The 17,948-nt window shown below is 42.9% G+C and overlaps 1 protein-coding gene across 2 annotated transcripts; it reads right to left on the reverse strand.

Moving 5' to 3' along the window:
- Positions 1-287: 287 nt before the first annotated feature.
- LOC135559510 (nipped-B-like protein B) lies at positions 288-14,583 on the reverse strand. 2 transcript variants are annotated; one of them, XM_065005661.1, is made up of 8 exons: positions 14,424-14,583; positions 8,293-8,391; positions 7,313-7,507; positions 6,323-7,114; positions 6,151-6,252; positions 5,913-5,975; positions 5,707-5,805; positions 288-4,144 (listed from the first exon to the last, which is right to left on the reverse strand). In XM_065005661.1, exons 1-8 carry the CDS (start codon positions 14,559-14,561, stop codon positions 3,827-3,829), a joined length of 1,806 nt encoding a protein of 601 aa, XP_064861733.1. In that variant the 5' UTR covers positions 14,562-14,583; the 3' UTR covers positions 288-3,826. The 2 variants fall into 2 exon arrangements, with proteins under 2 accessions (XP_064861733.1, XP_064861734.1); XM_065005662.1 differs by having other exon boundaries at positions 8,293-10,783; positions 14,424-14,511.
- Between the last annotated feature and the right edge of the window lie 3,365 nt (positions 14,584-17,948).

Raw genomic sequence — 17,948 nt, forward strand, 5'->3', positions numbered from 1 at the left:
ACTTTAAAGTATTTTTACTTAAGTACTTTACACCACTGGTGGCAGGGAATAAAATATGTGACGGCCCCGTATTACTGGTTGAGGTACATGACACTGTCATGTCACGTGATTCATGTACAGTATTATATACAGTACCAGTCAACAGTTTGGCCACACCTACTCATTCCAGGGTTTATATTTATTTTGTACTATTTTCTACATTGTAGAATAATAGTGAAGACATCAAAACTATGAAATAACACATATAGAATCGTGTAGTACTGTATATATAATGGCAACAGTCAAACTTAGTCAACAACATTTTTATTAATTAGTTAAGGGGTAATAATGCACAGGTAAACAACACTTAAAAAAACGTTTTTTTTAACAGTTCAGATTCAAAGGTGTGGTGCCTCACTAGTTATAGGATATAGCTTCTGATCAGATCAACTTCAACATAGGAAAAACATTTTCTCATAACTAAGTATTCTCCTCAACATAACCAATCACCAAATGTTTTGTATCCAGTCTATAATGGTACATTTTCAGAACAAAGATTTATCTAAAACTTGTTGAAATTGTAAATGTTTTTAAGATATAACATTAAAGCGGGAAAATAGCATTTGTGAAAAAAAGGAAGACATCTTAGCCTATAGACTCCCCAGGTACAAAAGTCACACCACACACAGTCCAGACTACTAAAAAGCTCAGGCGACAACACGCCTATTTCAAGGGGTAGTAAGTGCACTAATTAGAGAAACAAACACAGATACGCCTCCTTGTTGATCCTTAGATATCGACAAATGGATTCTCAATAATTGTGTCCTGAAAATCAACATTTAATGTGCATTATCAAACTTATTAAAACAACGTATTTCAACATCCCATGGCATTTGATGGACTTCAACTAACTATTGTTATCACGGAGAAAAAATAAAATAACAATTTCTTAAGCAAACAAAGGGATAGGGTAGGTGAAAAAAATGTGCCATTAAATGAGTAAATTACAACAAAATATGGTGTAAACCTATTTTTGCAGTTGCTGCTGTATTCTACGCTCAAACAGGATAGATGTGTTCTCCACATCATCTCGGAAGACTGATAGGGTGAAGTATGAATATATGGTACCAGTCCATAGTGTGGACACACCAACTGTACTCACTGAAGGGTTTTTCTTTATTTTCACTATTTTCTACATTGTAGAATAATTAGTGAGGACATCAAAACTATGATATAACACATATGGAATCATGTAGTAACCAAAACAGTGTTAAATATTTTATATCTTCAAAGTAGCCACCCTTTGCCCTGATGACAGCTTTGCATACTGTTGGTATTCTCTCAACCAGCTGCAAGAGGAATGCTTTTCCAACCGTCTTGAAGGAGTTCCCACATATGCTGAGCACTTGTTGGCTGCTTTTCCTTCACTCTGCGGTCCAACTTATCCCAAACCATCTCAGTTGGGTTGAGGTCGGGTGATTGTGGAGGCCAGGTCATCTGATGCAACACTCACTCCATCACTCTCCTTCTTTATCAAATAGCCCTAACACAGACTGGAGGTGTGTTTTGGGTCACTGTCCTGTTGAAAAACAAATGATAGTCCCACTAAGCGCAAAACAGATGGGATGGTGTATTGCTGCGGTATCCATGCTGGTTAAGTGTGCTTTAAATTTGAAATAAATCAGACAGTGTTACCGGCAAAGCACCTCCACAACATCACAACTCCTCCTCCATGCTTCACGGTGGGAACCACACATGCAGAGATCATCTGTTCACCTACTCTGCATCTTTCAAAGACACGGCGGTTGGAACCAAAAATCTCTGATTTGGAATCATCGGACCAAAGGACACATTTCCGCCAGTCCATAATGTCCATTGCTCGTGTTTCTTGGCCCAAGCAACTCTCTTCTTATTATTGGTGTCCTTTAGTAGTGGATTCTTTGCAGCAATTCGAGTAACCATGTCAACTTAACCTTTTCACAAACTGCCACCACTTTCAGATTAACTAGATAATATACATACGTGATTATAAAAGAGGTCTGCTGCTTTGAGAGAGATATTCTGCTCTATTGATATAAATATACATTAAACATTTCATGACATTTGACTTAAATCAAATTATTACAATTGTTTTGTGAATTCAAGTATCTGCTTTAAGTATGTATTATGGATAAAATATTAAAATGAGCAGATTGCACATTAGCATTTTCATAAATTAAAGACATTTCATTTAAAACGTAATTTCCTTTTACGCTGAAATAGTTGACTGGCAGAACAGCCTAAAATGTCTAGCATTTCTGAGGATCAGCTTAGTTAGGTGGCCCTGTTATCTACTCATTGAAGCCTGTCGGAAAGCGGGACACAGATCTAAATGTTCTTGTTTCATTTTACAGTCCTGGGTTACAACCCTCCATATAGGACGTTTAGGTTGGAGTAGGGTGAAGCTGCCCCTTAGAAGCTGATCTACGGACAGTTTTGTGTCTTTACCCATCATTCTTAAGGTAAACATTTAGGCTGATTATAAATAATCATTTTCTTCCCGGAGCGTAAAGTATTTTTCTCTGCTCTTCATGTGCAAAAAGACTAAATGGGGGGAAGAGAGGAAAGGGGTTAAAGTGCAAGACAATTAATGACCGGGAATCTGTCCATATACATAACAACATCTAAGCCTTCATTTTAGGTTTTTACTTTTTACGTTTCCTAAAAGATTAAAGTAACTTAAACTTGTTTTTTTTTTTAACTTTAAAAAAGGCTAAATTGGTTAATACACCACTAACAAAGAGAGTTCCAAACCTCTGTCTTCCTCTCCCGACTCCCAGACAGTCCTAGGAAAATTCTAGCTTGAAAATTTTTGTCCATTTTAAATGGGAACAATTACTACAACATTCCCACATTTAATTCAGACTATGAGGTCCAATGGCAAAACCTATATTAAACTAAATCTACACATCTTCAAACTTTGTGGATATGCTGTTTACATTGCTTGAGTGTAGATATAGCTTTTAGTGTCGATGTTTGTGTTAAGATCCCCAATCATATGCCCCAAGGTCTAATTACTGTCACCAATATTCGATAAAATCTCATATCATTTTGTGAAAATGGTGCGAATTTCCTCAATTTCAGTGCAATTGAAACAAAGACTTAGCCAGAGCATTAGGACACAGTGATGTGATGTATGATGTATGTGGTCTTTCACTAATTTGAAAAGAAAAGCCAAAGAAAACAAAGAGACATTATCAAAACAACCTCTCTACTTCGACATTCAGCTCACATTCAGCTGACATTCAGCTGACACAATAAAACAAACAAAAGACGTTAAAGTGTAAAACAACAAAAATGAAAAGGAGTGTGATCGCTTTGGACCAAATTTGACCTTCCTGCCTTGAAAAAAGAGGGATGACGTCATTGCTTTGACTATATACTGTATATAGATAGATATAGTATCACCTCACTATCCTAATATAATATCATTTGAAAAATCTCTCAAACACAACATGAAACTAAAGACATGTAGAGGGAAAATGCCAACATTAATTTGAAATACTACTTTTGTTTAGAAAAATATATTTTTACACAGAGGACTATAACGTTGATAACAATGAACCCCTGTTGTCAATAGTTTAACTGAAATGATGCTTGGAAATGGAATGGAGGAAACTAAATAAACATATCAACATATACCAGGAGACAAACTGTATACAATATATTTAAAACACAAAGATCTGAGTGCAGTTGTTTTTTTCTTCTCTGTCCACCAGTCCTTGAGGTATCCAAAACATTATTGAGCTTACTGGCGTAATGTGGATAGATAGACATAGCCTCTCTGGCTCTTGGGTTGAAAGCAGAGCTACTCGGGGGGAGGGGGCACCCACTTGGGCTTACTCCTCCGTGTGGTGGGTTGGTTGGGCTGTCTGTTTAGCGTCAGGCTCCCTGGGTTTCCTGTCTCTGTCGGGACCGGGGTCTGGCCCATGTTCAGGGTGGGGGTTGAGTTTTGGGTGGTGCTGAAAAAAGTGTTTGTTTGGACGGGGGTGGCCTCAGGGGGGCGCTCTTTGGGCTTGCGGCCTCTCCTCTTTCCCATGGTGGCTCCGTTCTTGACCTCCGTTTTCCCTTGGTAGTCTGGCGGTTTGCTCCTGCTGCTGCTGTGGCTGAAGGCTCGGAACCAGTTCTGTAACATGATCATGTTGAGGGGAAAACATTCAACTGCATGTTACTACAAGTGGATGACATCTACCTGTGTGTTTTAAACTGTGTGTCTGAATGAGTGAACGTCTCATCTGTGTGTTTTAAACTGTGTGTCTGAATGAGTGAACGTCTCATCTGTGTGTTTTACAATGTGTGTCTGAATTAGTGAACATCTCACCTGTGAGTGGGTCTATCAGGCCCACTTGAAAAGGACTGTTTATGTATGTCTGTCTCACCTGTGAGTGGGTCTATCAGGCCCACTTGTAAAGGACTGTTTATGTATGTCTGTCTCACCTGTGAGTGGGTCTATCAGGCGCACCTGTGAGTGGGTCTATCAGGCCCACCCGTGAGTGGGTCTATCACTGTAGGACTGTTTATGTATGTCTGTCTCACCTGAGTGTGGGTCTATCAGACCCACCTGTAAAGGACTGTTTATGTATGTCTGTCTCACCTGTGAGTGGGTCTGTCAGGCCCACCTGTAAAAGACTGTTTATGTATGTCTGTCTCACCTGTGAGTGAGTCTATCAGGCGCACCTGTGAGTGGGTCTATCAGGCCCACCTGTAAAGGACTGTTTATGTATGTCTGTCTCACCTGAGTGTGGGTCTATCAGGCCCACCTGTAAAGGACTGTTTATGTATGTCTGTCTCACCTGTGAGTGGGTCTGTCAGGCCCACCTGTAAAAGACTGTTTATGTATGTCTGTCTCACCTGTGAGTGGGTCTATCAGGCGCACCTGTGAGTGGGTCTATCAGGCCCACCTGTAAATAACTGTTTATGTATGTCTGTCTCACCTGTAGGTGGGTCTATCAGGCCCACCTGTAAAGGACTGTTTATGCATGTCTGTCTCACCTGTGAGTGGGTCTATCAGGCCCACCTGTAAAGGACTGTTTATGCATGTCTGTCTCACCTGTGAGTGGGTCTATCAGGCCCACCTGTAAAAGACTGTTTATGTATGTCTGACTCACCTGAGAGTGGGTCTATCAGGCCCACCTGTATAGGACTGTTTATGTATGTCTGTCTCACCTGAGAGTGGGTCTATCAGGCCCACCTGTAAAGGAATGTTTATGTATGTCTGTCTCACCTGAGAGTGGGTCTATCAGGCCCACCTGTAAAGAACTGTTTATGTATGTCTGTCTCACCTGAGAGTGGGTCTATCGGGCCCACCTGTAAAGGACTGTTTATGTATGTCTGTCTCACCTGTTGGTGGGTCTATCAGGCCCACCTGTAAAGGACTGTTTATGTATGTCTGTCTCACCTGTTGGTGGGTCTATCAGGCCCACCTGTAAATAACTGTTTATGTATGTCTGTCTAACCTGAGAGTGGGTCTATCCGGCCCACCTGTAAAGGACTGTTTATGTATGTCTGTCTCACCTGTTGGTGGGTCTATCATGCCCACCTGTAAAGGACTGTTTATATATGTCTGTCTCACCTGTTGGTGGGTCTATCAGGCCCACCTGTAAAGGACTGTTTATGTATGTCTGTCTCACCTGTTGGTGGGTCTATCAGGCCCACCTGTAAATAACTGTTTATGTATGTCTGTCTCACCTGAGAGTGGGTCTTGCTGATGTGGTATTTGACACCACTCTCTGAGCTGAATTCCTTCTGGCACAGTAAGCAGGTGTACTTCCCTGCATCGCCCTCTGCCTGCAGCACACAGAAACATACCCCAGTCAAGCGTAGGTACAAGTTGTCCCTGAACTCAACAGAGTGATAGAGAGTCAGATATTTTTTGAATCCTTTTAAGGTCCTACCTGGTTACAGTTGGCTAGATGAGCTTTGAGTCCGGACACACTGGAGTAAACAGCTTCACAGCTCTGAAAACAGAGAGGAACAACAACACAGACACAGCAATAATAAACTCTGCCTATAAAACATGAACTTGTTGAGCTCAGAATTGACAGCGCTGAAATGTATAAAAGCAACTGGATTACTTAAAATACAGGATTTATCTGGTTTAATGTACAGAACATGTTGTCCAGAGGTTCTTACTCCGTTGGAGCAGCAGATGAAGCCCTTCTCTTTGACCTCGTTCTTCCAGCTCTCCACCAGCTTGGGACTGAACATGGGAAGACCAGGACGAGTGTAGTTCAACTGGGGGAGGAAGACAGGGACCACATGTTAAATGTGTTTGTATGTGTGTATGTATCTGTGTATTTCTTACCCTCTTGCTGTCCGGTACCAGGTCGTCTCGCTTGGTGCCCCAGTCCTTGTCCAGTTCATCCTCTGCTATCTCCTGCAGGTGGAACACTGCTACCTGGGCAGACCGACGTCTCACCCTACCACTAGGAGTCCTCTCAAAGTCCTCCCCCAGCCCCTCTCTCTCCCTCTCTCTCCCATCTCTCTCCCTACCCGCAGACAACTCCTGACCCTTTTCGTTGTCCTTCCTGTCTCTCCCATCCTTCTCCCTACCCGCAGACAACTCCTGACCCTTTTCGTTGTCCTTCCAGTCTCTCTCCCTCTCTCTCCCATCCTTCTCCCTACCCGCAGACAACTCCTGACCCTTTTCGTTGTCCTTCCTGTCTCTCCCATCCTTCTCCCTACCCGCAGACAACTCCTGACCCTTTTCGTTGTCCTTCCTGTCGCTCTCCCTCTCTCTCCCATCCTTCTCCCTACCCGCAGACAACTCCTGACCCTTTTCGTTGTCTTTCCTCTCGCTCTCCCTCTCTCTCCCATCCTTCTCCCTACCCGCAGACAACTCCTGACCCTTTTCGTTGTCCTTCCTGTCTCTCTCCCTCTCTCTCCCATCCTTCTCCCTACCCGCAGACAACTCCTGACCCTTTTCGTTGTCCTTCCTGTCTCTCTCCCTCTCTCTCCCATCCTTCTCCCTACCTGCAGACAACTCCTGACCCTTTTCGTTGTCCTTCCTCTCTCTCTCCCTCTCTCTCCCATCCTTCTCTCTCTCCATGTGGTTCTGTTCCCTCCTTCCTGCAGGCTGTCCCTCCTCTGTTCTCATCTGGAAGAGAGGAGGGACACAGCCCAGTCAGAGACCAATGAGAAGAGGATTCACAGCGATTCAATCAATCATACATTTCTGCCACAGGAATGGCTGAACGAACCAGATGGAACTCATTTCCATAATTAACAGCATATATGACATTTCAAGACACACTAGTCATAATAGTGTAATAGTAAACGTTCAGCTCTCTCTTACCCCTCTGCCGGTGGTATTGTTGTTAGTGGTGGGGTGTTCAGTGCAGAGGTGGTAGTCTCTGCCAGTCTTAGAGCGGTAGGTCTTCCCACAGTGCTGACACAGAAACACAGGCTTGTCCTCCTCTGATAGCTGTCTGCCACAGCGCTTCTGATGGTACTGGTATCCCATCAGGCTGAAAAAATGGGCTGAGCAGCTCTGTGTGTGTGTGTGTGTGTGTGTGTGTGTGTGTGGGCAACATTTAAAGAGGGGGAAATAGAACATTCACATTAGACTGGAAATCAGGTTGGTGGAGCGGAGTATGGATTTGTCTAACGAAGGCAACCATCACATTGGGTCTATTATTCATCTAACGTTTTTTATATAGTCTAATTAACATAAACATATATTTCTCAGGAGAGATGGCCAACCATTTTTTGTGGTTGTTTGACATAAGAATGAGACAGAAGTGGAGGAAAGATTGAACATGTCCATGGACGAAGAAAGGTTATTGTAAATGTCTGTCTCCGCAGCCCTGCCTCTTCCCCTCTCTGCACCGTAGTGTGAGGAATTGATAACAAGAGTGTTGATGTATGTTTGGGCAGAATAACAAGAAAGACAGAGGAGAGGAGGGAGAAAGAGAGAGAGCGAGCGAGGTAAATGGAAATAGAGGGGAGTTCAGTATAAATAGAGAAGAAAATGGAATACAATTGGAGAAGATAGCAAGAGAAAGAAGTGGGAGAAAAGAGAGAAAGAAAGACAAAAAACGTGTTGAATCAACGTGGATTCCATGTCATTTCAACCCCAAAAAATTGACGTTGAATTAATGAGAAATACTGATTGGATTTGCAAAAAGAAAGGGAAAATTGTATTTTTTTCACCCAACCTAAATCCAATGACACGGTGACAATTTTAGTTGATTTAACATTAGTTGGCAACTCAGCCAAATGTAAATCCAAACTACACATTGAACTGACGTCTGTGCCCAGTTGGAGGAGACATACCTCCTTAGGACACTTGATTCGTCCCGTCTGTTTGAGCACTCTACGCAGCCTCTCTCTCTCCTCCTGCACGTCCTCCATCTGGTCCTCGCTCCCCAAAGCCTGAGGGGGGGGGGGGGGGGGGGAAACACAGCGTCGTACCAGTGTCCCCTCAAAACACCTCCCCCTCCTAAACCAGGCCTAGAAAATGTGATTTCGGGCGATGCCAGAATCATTAAACGGTTTCATGGCAATCCCGTTACTCTATGCATGTTGTGACAATTGTCAAACTAATGTTTTCACCAAGGTGTTTATCAAAAAACACATGGCGGATAAAACTGAGCAGCGGACTGCACAGCACAGCCAGAGAAAGGAGGAAAGGGGCTACAGATCTGGGCAATGATTAATGGCATATGTGACCCATTTCAAAAAGCGTATGTCACATGTCACTCCTTCACAAGAGACGCATTTAAATGTTGTTTGTTTTATTATTTGATCAAAATGCGTTTTTTTTGTGTCAGAAATGCTTTCTGGATCATGTGAACCTTCATGTGCCTTAATAACAAACCGCCTGTAAATACAAATAAAATAGTTCAATTACGAGCCTAGTTGTTTTAGCCACGGGAAAAAGTCAGGAGCCATGATTGGCTGAGATAATGGATGGGCTGGACATGCAGAGAGATGAGTTTGGATTTTTCTGCCATGTAGCATGATTCTGTCTATAACGTGAGCTGGTCAGTATGTGTAGATAATCCTTTCTACCACGGCTGTTTTTGAAAGATATCATGAAGAAGTGTTGCTACTCAACATTACTACCCTGAAGTTGTAACAGACTACTTTCTGGACGACGGTCGCTGGCTCTGAAAATGAATCAGACGATAAGGAAATCCCTGATTTAGGTAAAAACATTTTCACTGAACCAGACATTGTAGGGTCTTCTGATGACAGTGATGGGGAAGAAACGGCGATCAACAGTGTTGTTGACCGAGTTTTGAAATCAATGGAATGCTCGGTGGAAGCAGAGAGATGATTACCAAAAGAGTCGAAAAGAGAACACAGAAGGCTGTTGTATAAAACACCTGACTCTGGATCACATCTTCAAACTAAAAGGCAACCATGACAGACACTGATGTCTTGAGATGTTGCTTCAATATATCCACGTAATTTTCCTCCCTCATGATGACATTTATTTTGTGAAGTGCACCTGTCCCTCCTGCAGCAAAGCACCCCCACAACATGATGCTGCCACCCCCACAACATGATGCTGCCACCCCCTTGCTTCACGGTTGGGATGGTGTTCTTCGGCTTGTAAGCTTCCCTCTTTTTCCTCCAAACATAATGATGGTCATTATGGCCATACAGTTCTATTTTTGTTTCATCAGACTAGAGGACATTTCTCCAAAAAAGTATGATCTTTGTCCCCATGTGCAGTTGCAAACCGTAGTCTGGCTTTTTATGGCGGTTTTGGAGCTGTGGCTTCTTCCTTGCTGAGCAGCCTTTCAGGTTATATCGATATAGGACTCGTTTTACTGTGGATATAGATACCTTTGTACCCGTTTCCTCCAGCATCTTCACAAGGTCCTTTGCTGTTGTTCTGGGATTGATTTGCACATTTCTCACCAAAGTACGTTCATCTCTAGGAGACAGAACGCGTCTGCTTCCTGAGCAGTATGACGGCTGCATTGTCCCATGGGGTTTATACTTGCATGCTATTGTTTGTACAGATGAAAGTGGCACCTTCAGGCATTTGGAAATTGCTCCCTGCCTGATTTCTTTTGATTTTCCCATGATGTCAAGCAAAGAGGCACTGAGTTGAAGGTAGGCCTTGAAATACATCCACAGGTACACCTCCAATTGACTCAAATGATTTTAATTAGCCTATTAGAAGCTTCTAAAGCATTGACATCATTTTCTGGAATTTTCCAAGCTGTTTAAAGGCATAGTCAACTTAGTGTATGTAAACTTCTGACCCACTGGAATTGTGATAAAGTGAATTATAAGTGTAATAATCTGTCTGTAAACAATTGTTGGAAAAATTACTTGTGTCATGCACAAAGTAGATGTCCTAACCGACTTGCCAAAACTATAGTTTGTTAACAAGACATGTGTGAAGTGGTTGAAAAACGAGTTTTAATGACTCCAGCCTAAATATGTAAACTTCCAACTTCAATTGTAGGTCCGAATCCAGGTGGTGGGTCACAGATATTGAGAGAACAACTCTCTGGATTGAAATGCAACTGTGGATACACGCTCGGGTGCATCTTAATGGCCTAAATTAGCATCCACCAAGATCTGTACAGATCTACAGACTATTGAGATTGAGATACATCCTTAGTCTGCGAGGGAAAGGAGGGAGATAAGATGGCAGATCAGAGGAACACATGTAATTCCCACACTAAAGCAAAGCAAAGAGAATCTTGTCACAGACAGGCCCCGAGGCTAGAGAACACACACTCCCGCCAGCCTTAGATTCATGAGGGGACACGGCAGAACCACCAGCATTTCTTCTTAAAACCTATATCAGACATGAGAGAGAAGGAAAGGGGTGAGAGAATGAGAGAGAAAGAACGATATGGAAATGTGGTGAGAGTGTGAGAGGAAGGGAGAGAGAGACTGAGAAAGAGAGGGGGGGGGGGTACTAGAGAGAGAAACATCAGAGGTAGTGTATCACAGTGGCAGTTACAACAACAAGGTCAAAGCCAGCAGGTGACCTCTGTCACTGTGTCATCCTGCTGCTGTGTTTTCCCACACTGCTCAGCCATTTGACCAGAGGACATACACTGGGTACAGATTAGCAAGGATGCCACTTCTGCAGGTATTTCAGGACAAGCACACACACACATACACCCACACAGACACGCACAAACACAAATGAAAGTGTTTGGGACATGTTACATTTACATTTACATTTAAGTCATTTAGCAGACGCTCTTATCCAGCGACTTACAAATTGGTGCAAACACAAATGCATCTAAATATTTTAAGGGGGGATTACATGTTAGTATTCATGGGGAATATTTTATTATACTTTTTAAGTCAGTGGTTTTGAACTGCACTTCCCCAGTGGTCAACAAACTTAGCGCCCCCGCCCGGGTGCAGGGCCCGATCAGAGCAGAGCCATTCCACTAACAAAGGATAGATATGTTGATATCTTAATGAACGTCTCTACTGCACCAGAATGTAATGAGCAGAGACTGAAGACAGTTTTACTTCAGTTGTACAGAGGGCATAACTCCTCTTAGATGTAAACAAATCAGCTATGATGGCAAGGTTGAATGGAACACACACACACACACTAGAGGTCGACCGATTAATCAGAATGGCGGATTAATTAGGGCCGATTCATAACAATCGGATTTTTGGACACATGAACTTGTTGAGCTCAGAATTGGACACCGTTTTTTTTTTTACACCTTTATTTAATATTTATTTAACAAGTCAGTTAAGAACACGTTCTTATTTTCAATGACGGCCTAGGAACGGTGGGTTAACTGCCTCGTTCAGGGGCAGAACGACAGATTTTCACCTTGTCAGCTCAGGGGATCCAATCTTGCAACCTTACAGTTAACTAGTCCAACGCTCTAACCACCTGATTACATTGCACTCCACGAGGAGCCTGGTAAGCCAAGGTAAAGTTGCTAGCTAGCATTAAACTTATCTTATAAAAAACAATCAATCATAATCACTAGTTAACTACACATGGTTGATGATATTACTAGTTTATCTAGCGTGTCCTGCGTTGCATATAAACGATGTGGTGCGTATCGTTGCTCCAATGTGCACCTAACCATGAACATCAATGCCTTTCTTAAAATCAATGCACAGAAGTATATATTTTTAAACCTGCATATTTAGCTAAAAGAAATCCAGGTTAGCAGGCAATATTAACCAGGTGAAATTGTGTCACTTCTCTTGCGTTCATTGCATGCAGAGTCAGTGCCTTTGTTATAGTGAGACTACAGTAAGGGAGGGCTTGGGTTGCTGTTGAACCAGCCTTTGTTATAGTCAGACTACGGTAAGGGAGGGCTTGGGTTGCTGTTGAACCAGCCTTTGTTATAGTGAGACTACGATAAGGGAGGGCTTGGGTTGCTGTTGAACCAGCCTTTGTTATAGTGAGACTACGGTAAGGGAGGGCTTGGGTTGCTGTTGAACCAGCCTTTGTTATAGTGAGACTACGGTAAGGGAGGGCTTGGGTTGCTGTTGAACCAGCCTTTGTTATAGTGAGACTACAGTAAGGGAGGGCTTGGGTTGCTGTTGAACCAGCCTTTGTTATAGTGAGACTACAGTAAGGGAGGGCTTGGGTTGCTGTTGAACCAGCCTTTGTTATAATAAGACTACGGTAAGGGAGGGCTTGGGTTGCTGTTGAACCAGCCTTTGTTATAGTGAGACTACGATAAGGGAGGGCTTGGGTTGCTGTTGAACCAGCCTTTGTTATAATAAGACTACGGTAAGGGAGGGCTAGGGTTGCTGTTGAACCAGCCTTTGTTATAGTGAGACCAAGGTAAGGGAGGGCTTGGGTTGCTTTGAACCAGAACAAGCATTTGTTGTTATAGTGAGTTCTACGGTAAGGGAGGGCTTGGGTTGCTGTTGAACCAGCCTTTGTTATAGTGAGACTACAGTAAGGGAGGGCTTGGGTTGCTGTTGAACCAGCCTTTGATTATAATAAGACTACGGTAAGGGAGGGCTTGGGTTGCTGTTGAACCAGCCTTTGTTATAGTGAGACTACGGCAAGGGAGGGCTAGGGTTGCTGTTGAACCAGCCTTTGTTATAGTGAGACCAAGGTAAGGGAGGGCTTGGGTTTTGAACATATGAAACGGAACAAGCATTTGTGTTTCTAGGAAAAACACTAAAAGGTTAGGCTACTCTTCAGGTTCTCATCTCTGTGAATGATGGGCATGCACATGTAGCCTAAATCATGGAATGGTCACTTTATTGTGTCCAAAACTGGCCCTGCATGGCTAACATAATGTGGACCTGCCAACAATGCATAGATTAAAAGGGAAGGTCAGCTCACTATTTTGCTCCTCTCAAACGTAATATTTGAATAAAGCTTTGGTGATTAAGATTTATTTCCAAACATTCTCAGGCGTCAACCCTTTATCAACAGTCTTGACTAAATTGGGCAGGACAAAAAAAAGCCTTCATTGCGAGGAGGGGAGGGTATGCTTGGTTTTAAATCCAATAAAACAAAATAGGAAAAAACATGAGTTTATGTTTCTAAACACTAAAAGAAGATTAGGCTACTCTTCACTGTTCCATGTGAATATGGGCATTGTGCTAAAACCAGCGCTGCCTGAAATGATCACTTTGGATTGTGTTTTTAAGGACACACCTTAAATATTTCCACCCCTCCCATGTGAGTGCAAGTGAGCTGGTATAAAACATGTAAATTGCTGAACCTGGCGTTAAGGGCTGGAAAATGTAATGTACGTTTGATACTTAATTCCAGAGCCCTTGGTGTCTGTTGTTTAGAGGTGTCTATATTGGTCACTCAACATTTCTAGGTAGGTAGTGGAGTAGTGGGCCATTGGGTCAGAGGTGTCTATAGTGGTCACTCAACAACTCTAGGTAGGTAGTGGTGTAGTGGGTCATTGGGTCAGAGGTGTCTATATTGGTCACTCAACAGTTCTAGGTAGGTAGTGGTGTAGTGGGTCATTGGGTCAGAGGTGTCTATATTGGTCACTCAACAGTTCTAGGTAGGTAGAGGTGTAGTGGGTCATTGGGTCAGAGGTGTAACCTGTTTGACCAGGGCTGGATTACATAACGGGCATGCAGGGGACATGCCCTGGGGCCCCTTCCTAAAATGTGTAGATTAGCAGGAAGTTACTTTTAAAACTGCAAAACTTTCTCTCAGCTTAATGGCAAAATGTGAACAAAACCATGAGATGAGCTATAAAACGCCAAAAAAGATCAGGAGAAGAACCCTTCAATTGTCTGCCATGCCACCCACAATCCCAAATCAATCCCTCACGCCTACTTGCTAGGAACTCACAACAGAGCTCCCTCCACTGTAACATGTTGCAAATTAAACTCCAACGGTTACTGTCAGATCGGATAGTTTCTGACTAGGGGATCAGTAGATCAATCAACTTTGGTTGTGTGTGTGTTCGTGTTTGTTTGTGCGTGTGCGCATGTTTTTATTTGTGTGTGTTTACCTCGCTGCTGTGCTCAGCCATTGTATGGTAGTTGAGTCCGGCCTTGGACCTGAACTGTTTCTGGCATTGCTGGCACTTCAGGGCATCCTGGAGCTGCAGGGTTAAAGGACAAAGGTCACACAGTAACTCAAAGGTCATTCATTCCTATTAACTTATGAATATCTTGTATCCACTGGCAGGTCTTGGTCTTTCTGCTCACTGTTCCCCAGCATGACCTTCACATGAGTTAATGACACAGGACCATTTCACCTATAATGGTCTTTGTCAGGTAATCATCAAGACCAATAACTGGAAAGAAGCAAATATTGATCTGGCAGAGGAAGAGGTTTTACAGTGACTGACTCCTTAATGGCACAACTGTCACTTTTATAGTCACATTGTCCACCAGGCCATAAGCACCTACTGCCTTAGCTCTAGAATACCTCAATAGTCTAAATTGGCTTCTTGTCCTTGTGTCCTTTCCTGATTGTTTTGACCTACAGCCTGTAGCCTGTCTTTTCAGATTGGTACAGTTAAAGGAGAGGAAGCTACTTCAGAGTATTGAGACGCAGCCACAGTATAATTCCTCCAGCCCTCCAATCAATACTCTGCGTCTACTGGCCCCCTGGACCTGGGGGTCCTCAGAGAGAAGCATCTAACAGCGTGCCTGACTTATTCTCATCCCCAGAGTACGCTAGTGGCCTGAACCCGATGAAGTGGTTAGAACTGGCCCCCTGGACCTGCCCGAGGGGTCCTCAGAGAGAAGCATCTAACAGTGTGCCTGACTTATTCTCATCCCCAGAGTACGCTAGTGGCCTGAACCCGATGAAGTGGTTACAACTGGCCCCCTGGACCTGCCCGAGGGGTCCTCAGAGAGAAGCATCTAACAGTGTGCCTGACTTATTCTCATCCCCAGAGTACGCTAGTGGCCTGAACCCGATGAAGTGGTTAGAACTGGCCCCCTGGACCTGCCCGAGGGGTCCTCAGAGAGAAGCATCTAACAGTGTGCCTGACTTATTCTCATCCCCAGAGTACGCTAGTGGCCTGAACCCGATGAAGTGGTTACAACTGCATTAAAGAAAGCAGTCCAAATGAATAAAAAGCAAAAGAGTTATATCCCAAAAATGTATACAGTTGAAGTTGGGAGTTTCCATACACTTAGGTTGTTATTCAACCACTCCACAAATGTCTTGTTAACAAACTATAGTTTTGGCAAGTCGGTTAGGACATCTACTTTGTGCATGACACAAGTCATTTTTCAAACAATTGTTGACAGACAGATTATTTCACTTACAATTCACTGTATCACAATTCCAGTGGGTCAGAAGTTTACATACACTAAGTTGACTGTGCCTTTAACCTGTTAAGGGGCAGTATTTCCTCAGACGTGCCCGAGAAGCAATATTTTGTCTAAAAGATGCTCGAATATGCTTGGAATTGATAGTTTTGGAAAGAAGACAGTCCCGTTTCCAGAAATGCAAAGATTTTCACTGTGAGTCCCTTAGAACAAATGCTTCGGGCAAAACCAAGATGTATGACCGACCAGGAAATGCACAGGATTTCTGAGGCTACGTTTTCCATGATCGCCTTATATGGCTGTGAATGCGACAGGAATGAACGGACTCTTTCTCTTGTTTCCCCAAGGTCTTTGCAGCATTGAGACGCATTTGTAGGGATATCATTGGAAGATTGACCATAAGGGACTATTTACCAGGTGTCCCCAGGCAATCGCGCAAAAGTCAGGTCCCGGTATTTTTCCATTCAAATCTCAGAACAAACCAGGCTACAAGGACGGTGCTTTCAATGGAGAGAAATATGACAAACCACCTTCAGGATTGATTCAAACAACGTTTTCCATGTTTCAGTCGATATTATCCCGGAAAAAAGTTGTATGTAGGTGACTGAATTTTCGGTTAGTTTTAGCCATATGCATAGTAACAAAAGGAACGATGTTATTCAACCACAAGAATCTTTCAGGAAAAACTGGACATCTGCTATGTAACTGAGAGTCTCCTCATTGAAACATCTGAAGTTCTTCAAAGGTAAATTATTTTATTTGATTCCTTGGCTGGTTTTTGTGAATATGTTGCGTGCTAAATGCTAACGCTAAGCTAGCTATCACCACTACACAAATTAGTGATTTTCTCTGGTTCTAAAGCATATTTTGAAAATCAAACAATTAAGAAAATGATAAGCTTGAGAACAGCATATTTATTTCATTTCATTTCGATTTTTAGAAATCGCTAACAATATGCTAATGAGCTTGAGTCAGAAGTTTACGCTACATACGGGTTTAAGTTGACTATGATGTTAAACAGCTTGGAAAATTCCAGAAAATTATGTAATGGCTTTAGAAGCTTCTGATAGGCTAATTGACATCATTTGAGTCAATTGGAGGTGTACCTGTGGATGTATTTCAAGGCCTACCTTCAAACTCATTGCCTCTTTGCTTGACTTCATGGTAAAAACAAAAGAAACCAGCCAAGACCTCAGAAAAAAATTATAGACCTCCACGAGTCTGGTTCATCCTTGGGAACAATTTCCAAACACCTGAAGGTACCACATTCATATGTACAAACAATAGTACGTATAAACACCATGGGACCACGCAGCCATCATTTTGCTCAGGAAGGAGACGCTTTCTGTCTCTTAGAGATGAACGTGCTTTGGTGTGAAAAGTGCAAATCAATCCCAGAACAATAGCAAAGGACCTTGTGAAGATGCTGGAGGAAACAGGTACAAAAGTATCTATATCCACAGTAAAACAAGTCCTATATCGACATAACCTGAAAAGCCGCTCAGCAAGGAAGAAGCCACTGCTCCAAAACCACCATAAAAAGGCCAGACTATGGTTTGCAACTGCACATGGGGACAAAGATCGTACTTTTTGGAGAAATGTCCTCTAGTCTGATGAAACAAAAATAGAACTGTATGGCCATAATGACTATCGTTATGTTTGAAGGAAAAGGGGGGAAGTTTACAAGCCGAAGAACACCATCCCAACTGTGAAGCAAGGGGGTGGCAGCATCATGTTGTGGGGTGTTTTGCTGCAGGAGGGACTGGTGCACTTCACAAAATAGACGGCATCACGAGGAAGACAAATTACGTGGATATATGGAAGCAACATCTCAAGACATCAGTCAGGAAGTTAAAGCTTGGTCGCAAATGGGTTTTCCAAATGGACAATGACCCCAAGTATACTTCCAAAGTTGTGGCGAAATGGCTTACGGAAAACAAAGTCAAGGTATTGGAGTGGCCGTCACAAAGCCTTGACCTCAATCCCATAGAACATTTGTGGGCAGAACTGAAAAAGTGTTTGTGAGCAAGGAGGCCAACAAATCTGACTCACACCAGCTCTGTCAGGAGGAATGGGCCAAAATTCACCCAACTTATTGTGGGAAGCTTGTGGAAGGCTACCCAAAACATTTGACCCAAGTTAAACAATTTAAAGGCAATGCTACCAAATACTAATAGAGTGTATGTAAACTTCTGACTCACTGGGAATGTGAAGAAATAAATAAAAGCTGAAATAAATCAATCTCTCTA

Source organism: Oncorhynchus nerka, linkage group LG20, assembly GCF_034236695.1.
Source record: "Oncorhynchus nerka isolate Pitt River linkage group LG20, Oner_Uvic_2.0, whole genome shotgun sequence".
In the NCBI taxonomy this organism is placed as follows: Eukaryota; Metazoa; Chordata; class Actinopteri; order Salmoniformes; family Salmonidae; genus Oncorhynchus; species Oncorhynchus nerka.

Bases quoted from the DNA above. Each gene is read 5' to 3' on its own strand.
- LOC135559510 (XM_065005661.1), bottom strand. From the start codon at position 14,561: ATGACCTTTGAGTTACTGTGTGACCTTTGTCCTTTAACCCTGCAGCTC. The intron at 7,115-7,312 runs GTAAGAGAGAGC...CCTCTCTTCCAG, and splicing joins ACAATACCACCGGCAGAGGG to ATGAGAACAGAGGAGGGACA. The intron at 5,806-5,912 runs GTAGGACCTTAA...TGTGTGCTGCAG, and splicing joins ATCTAGCCAACTGTAACCAG to GCAGAGGGCGATGCAGGGAA.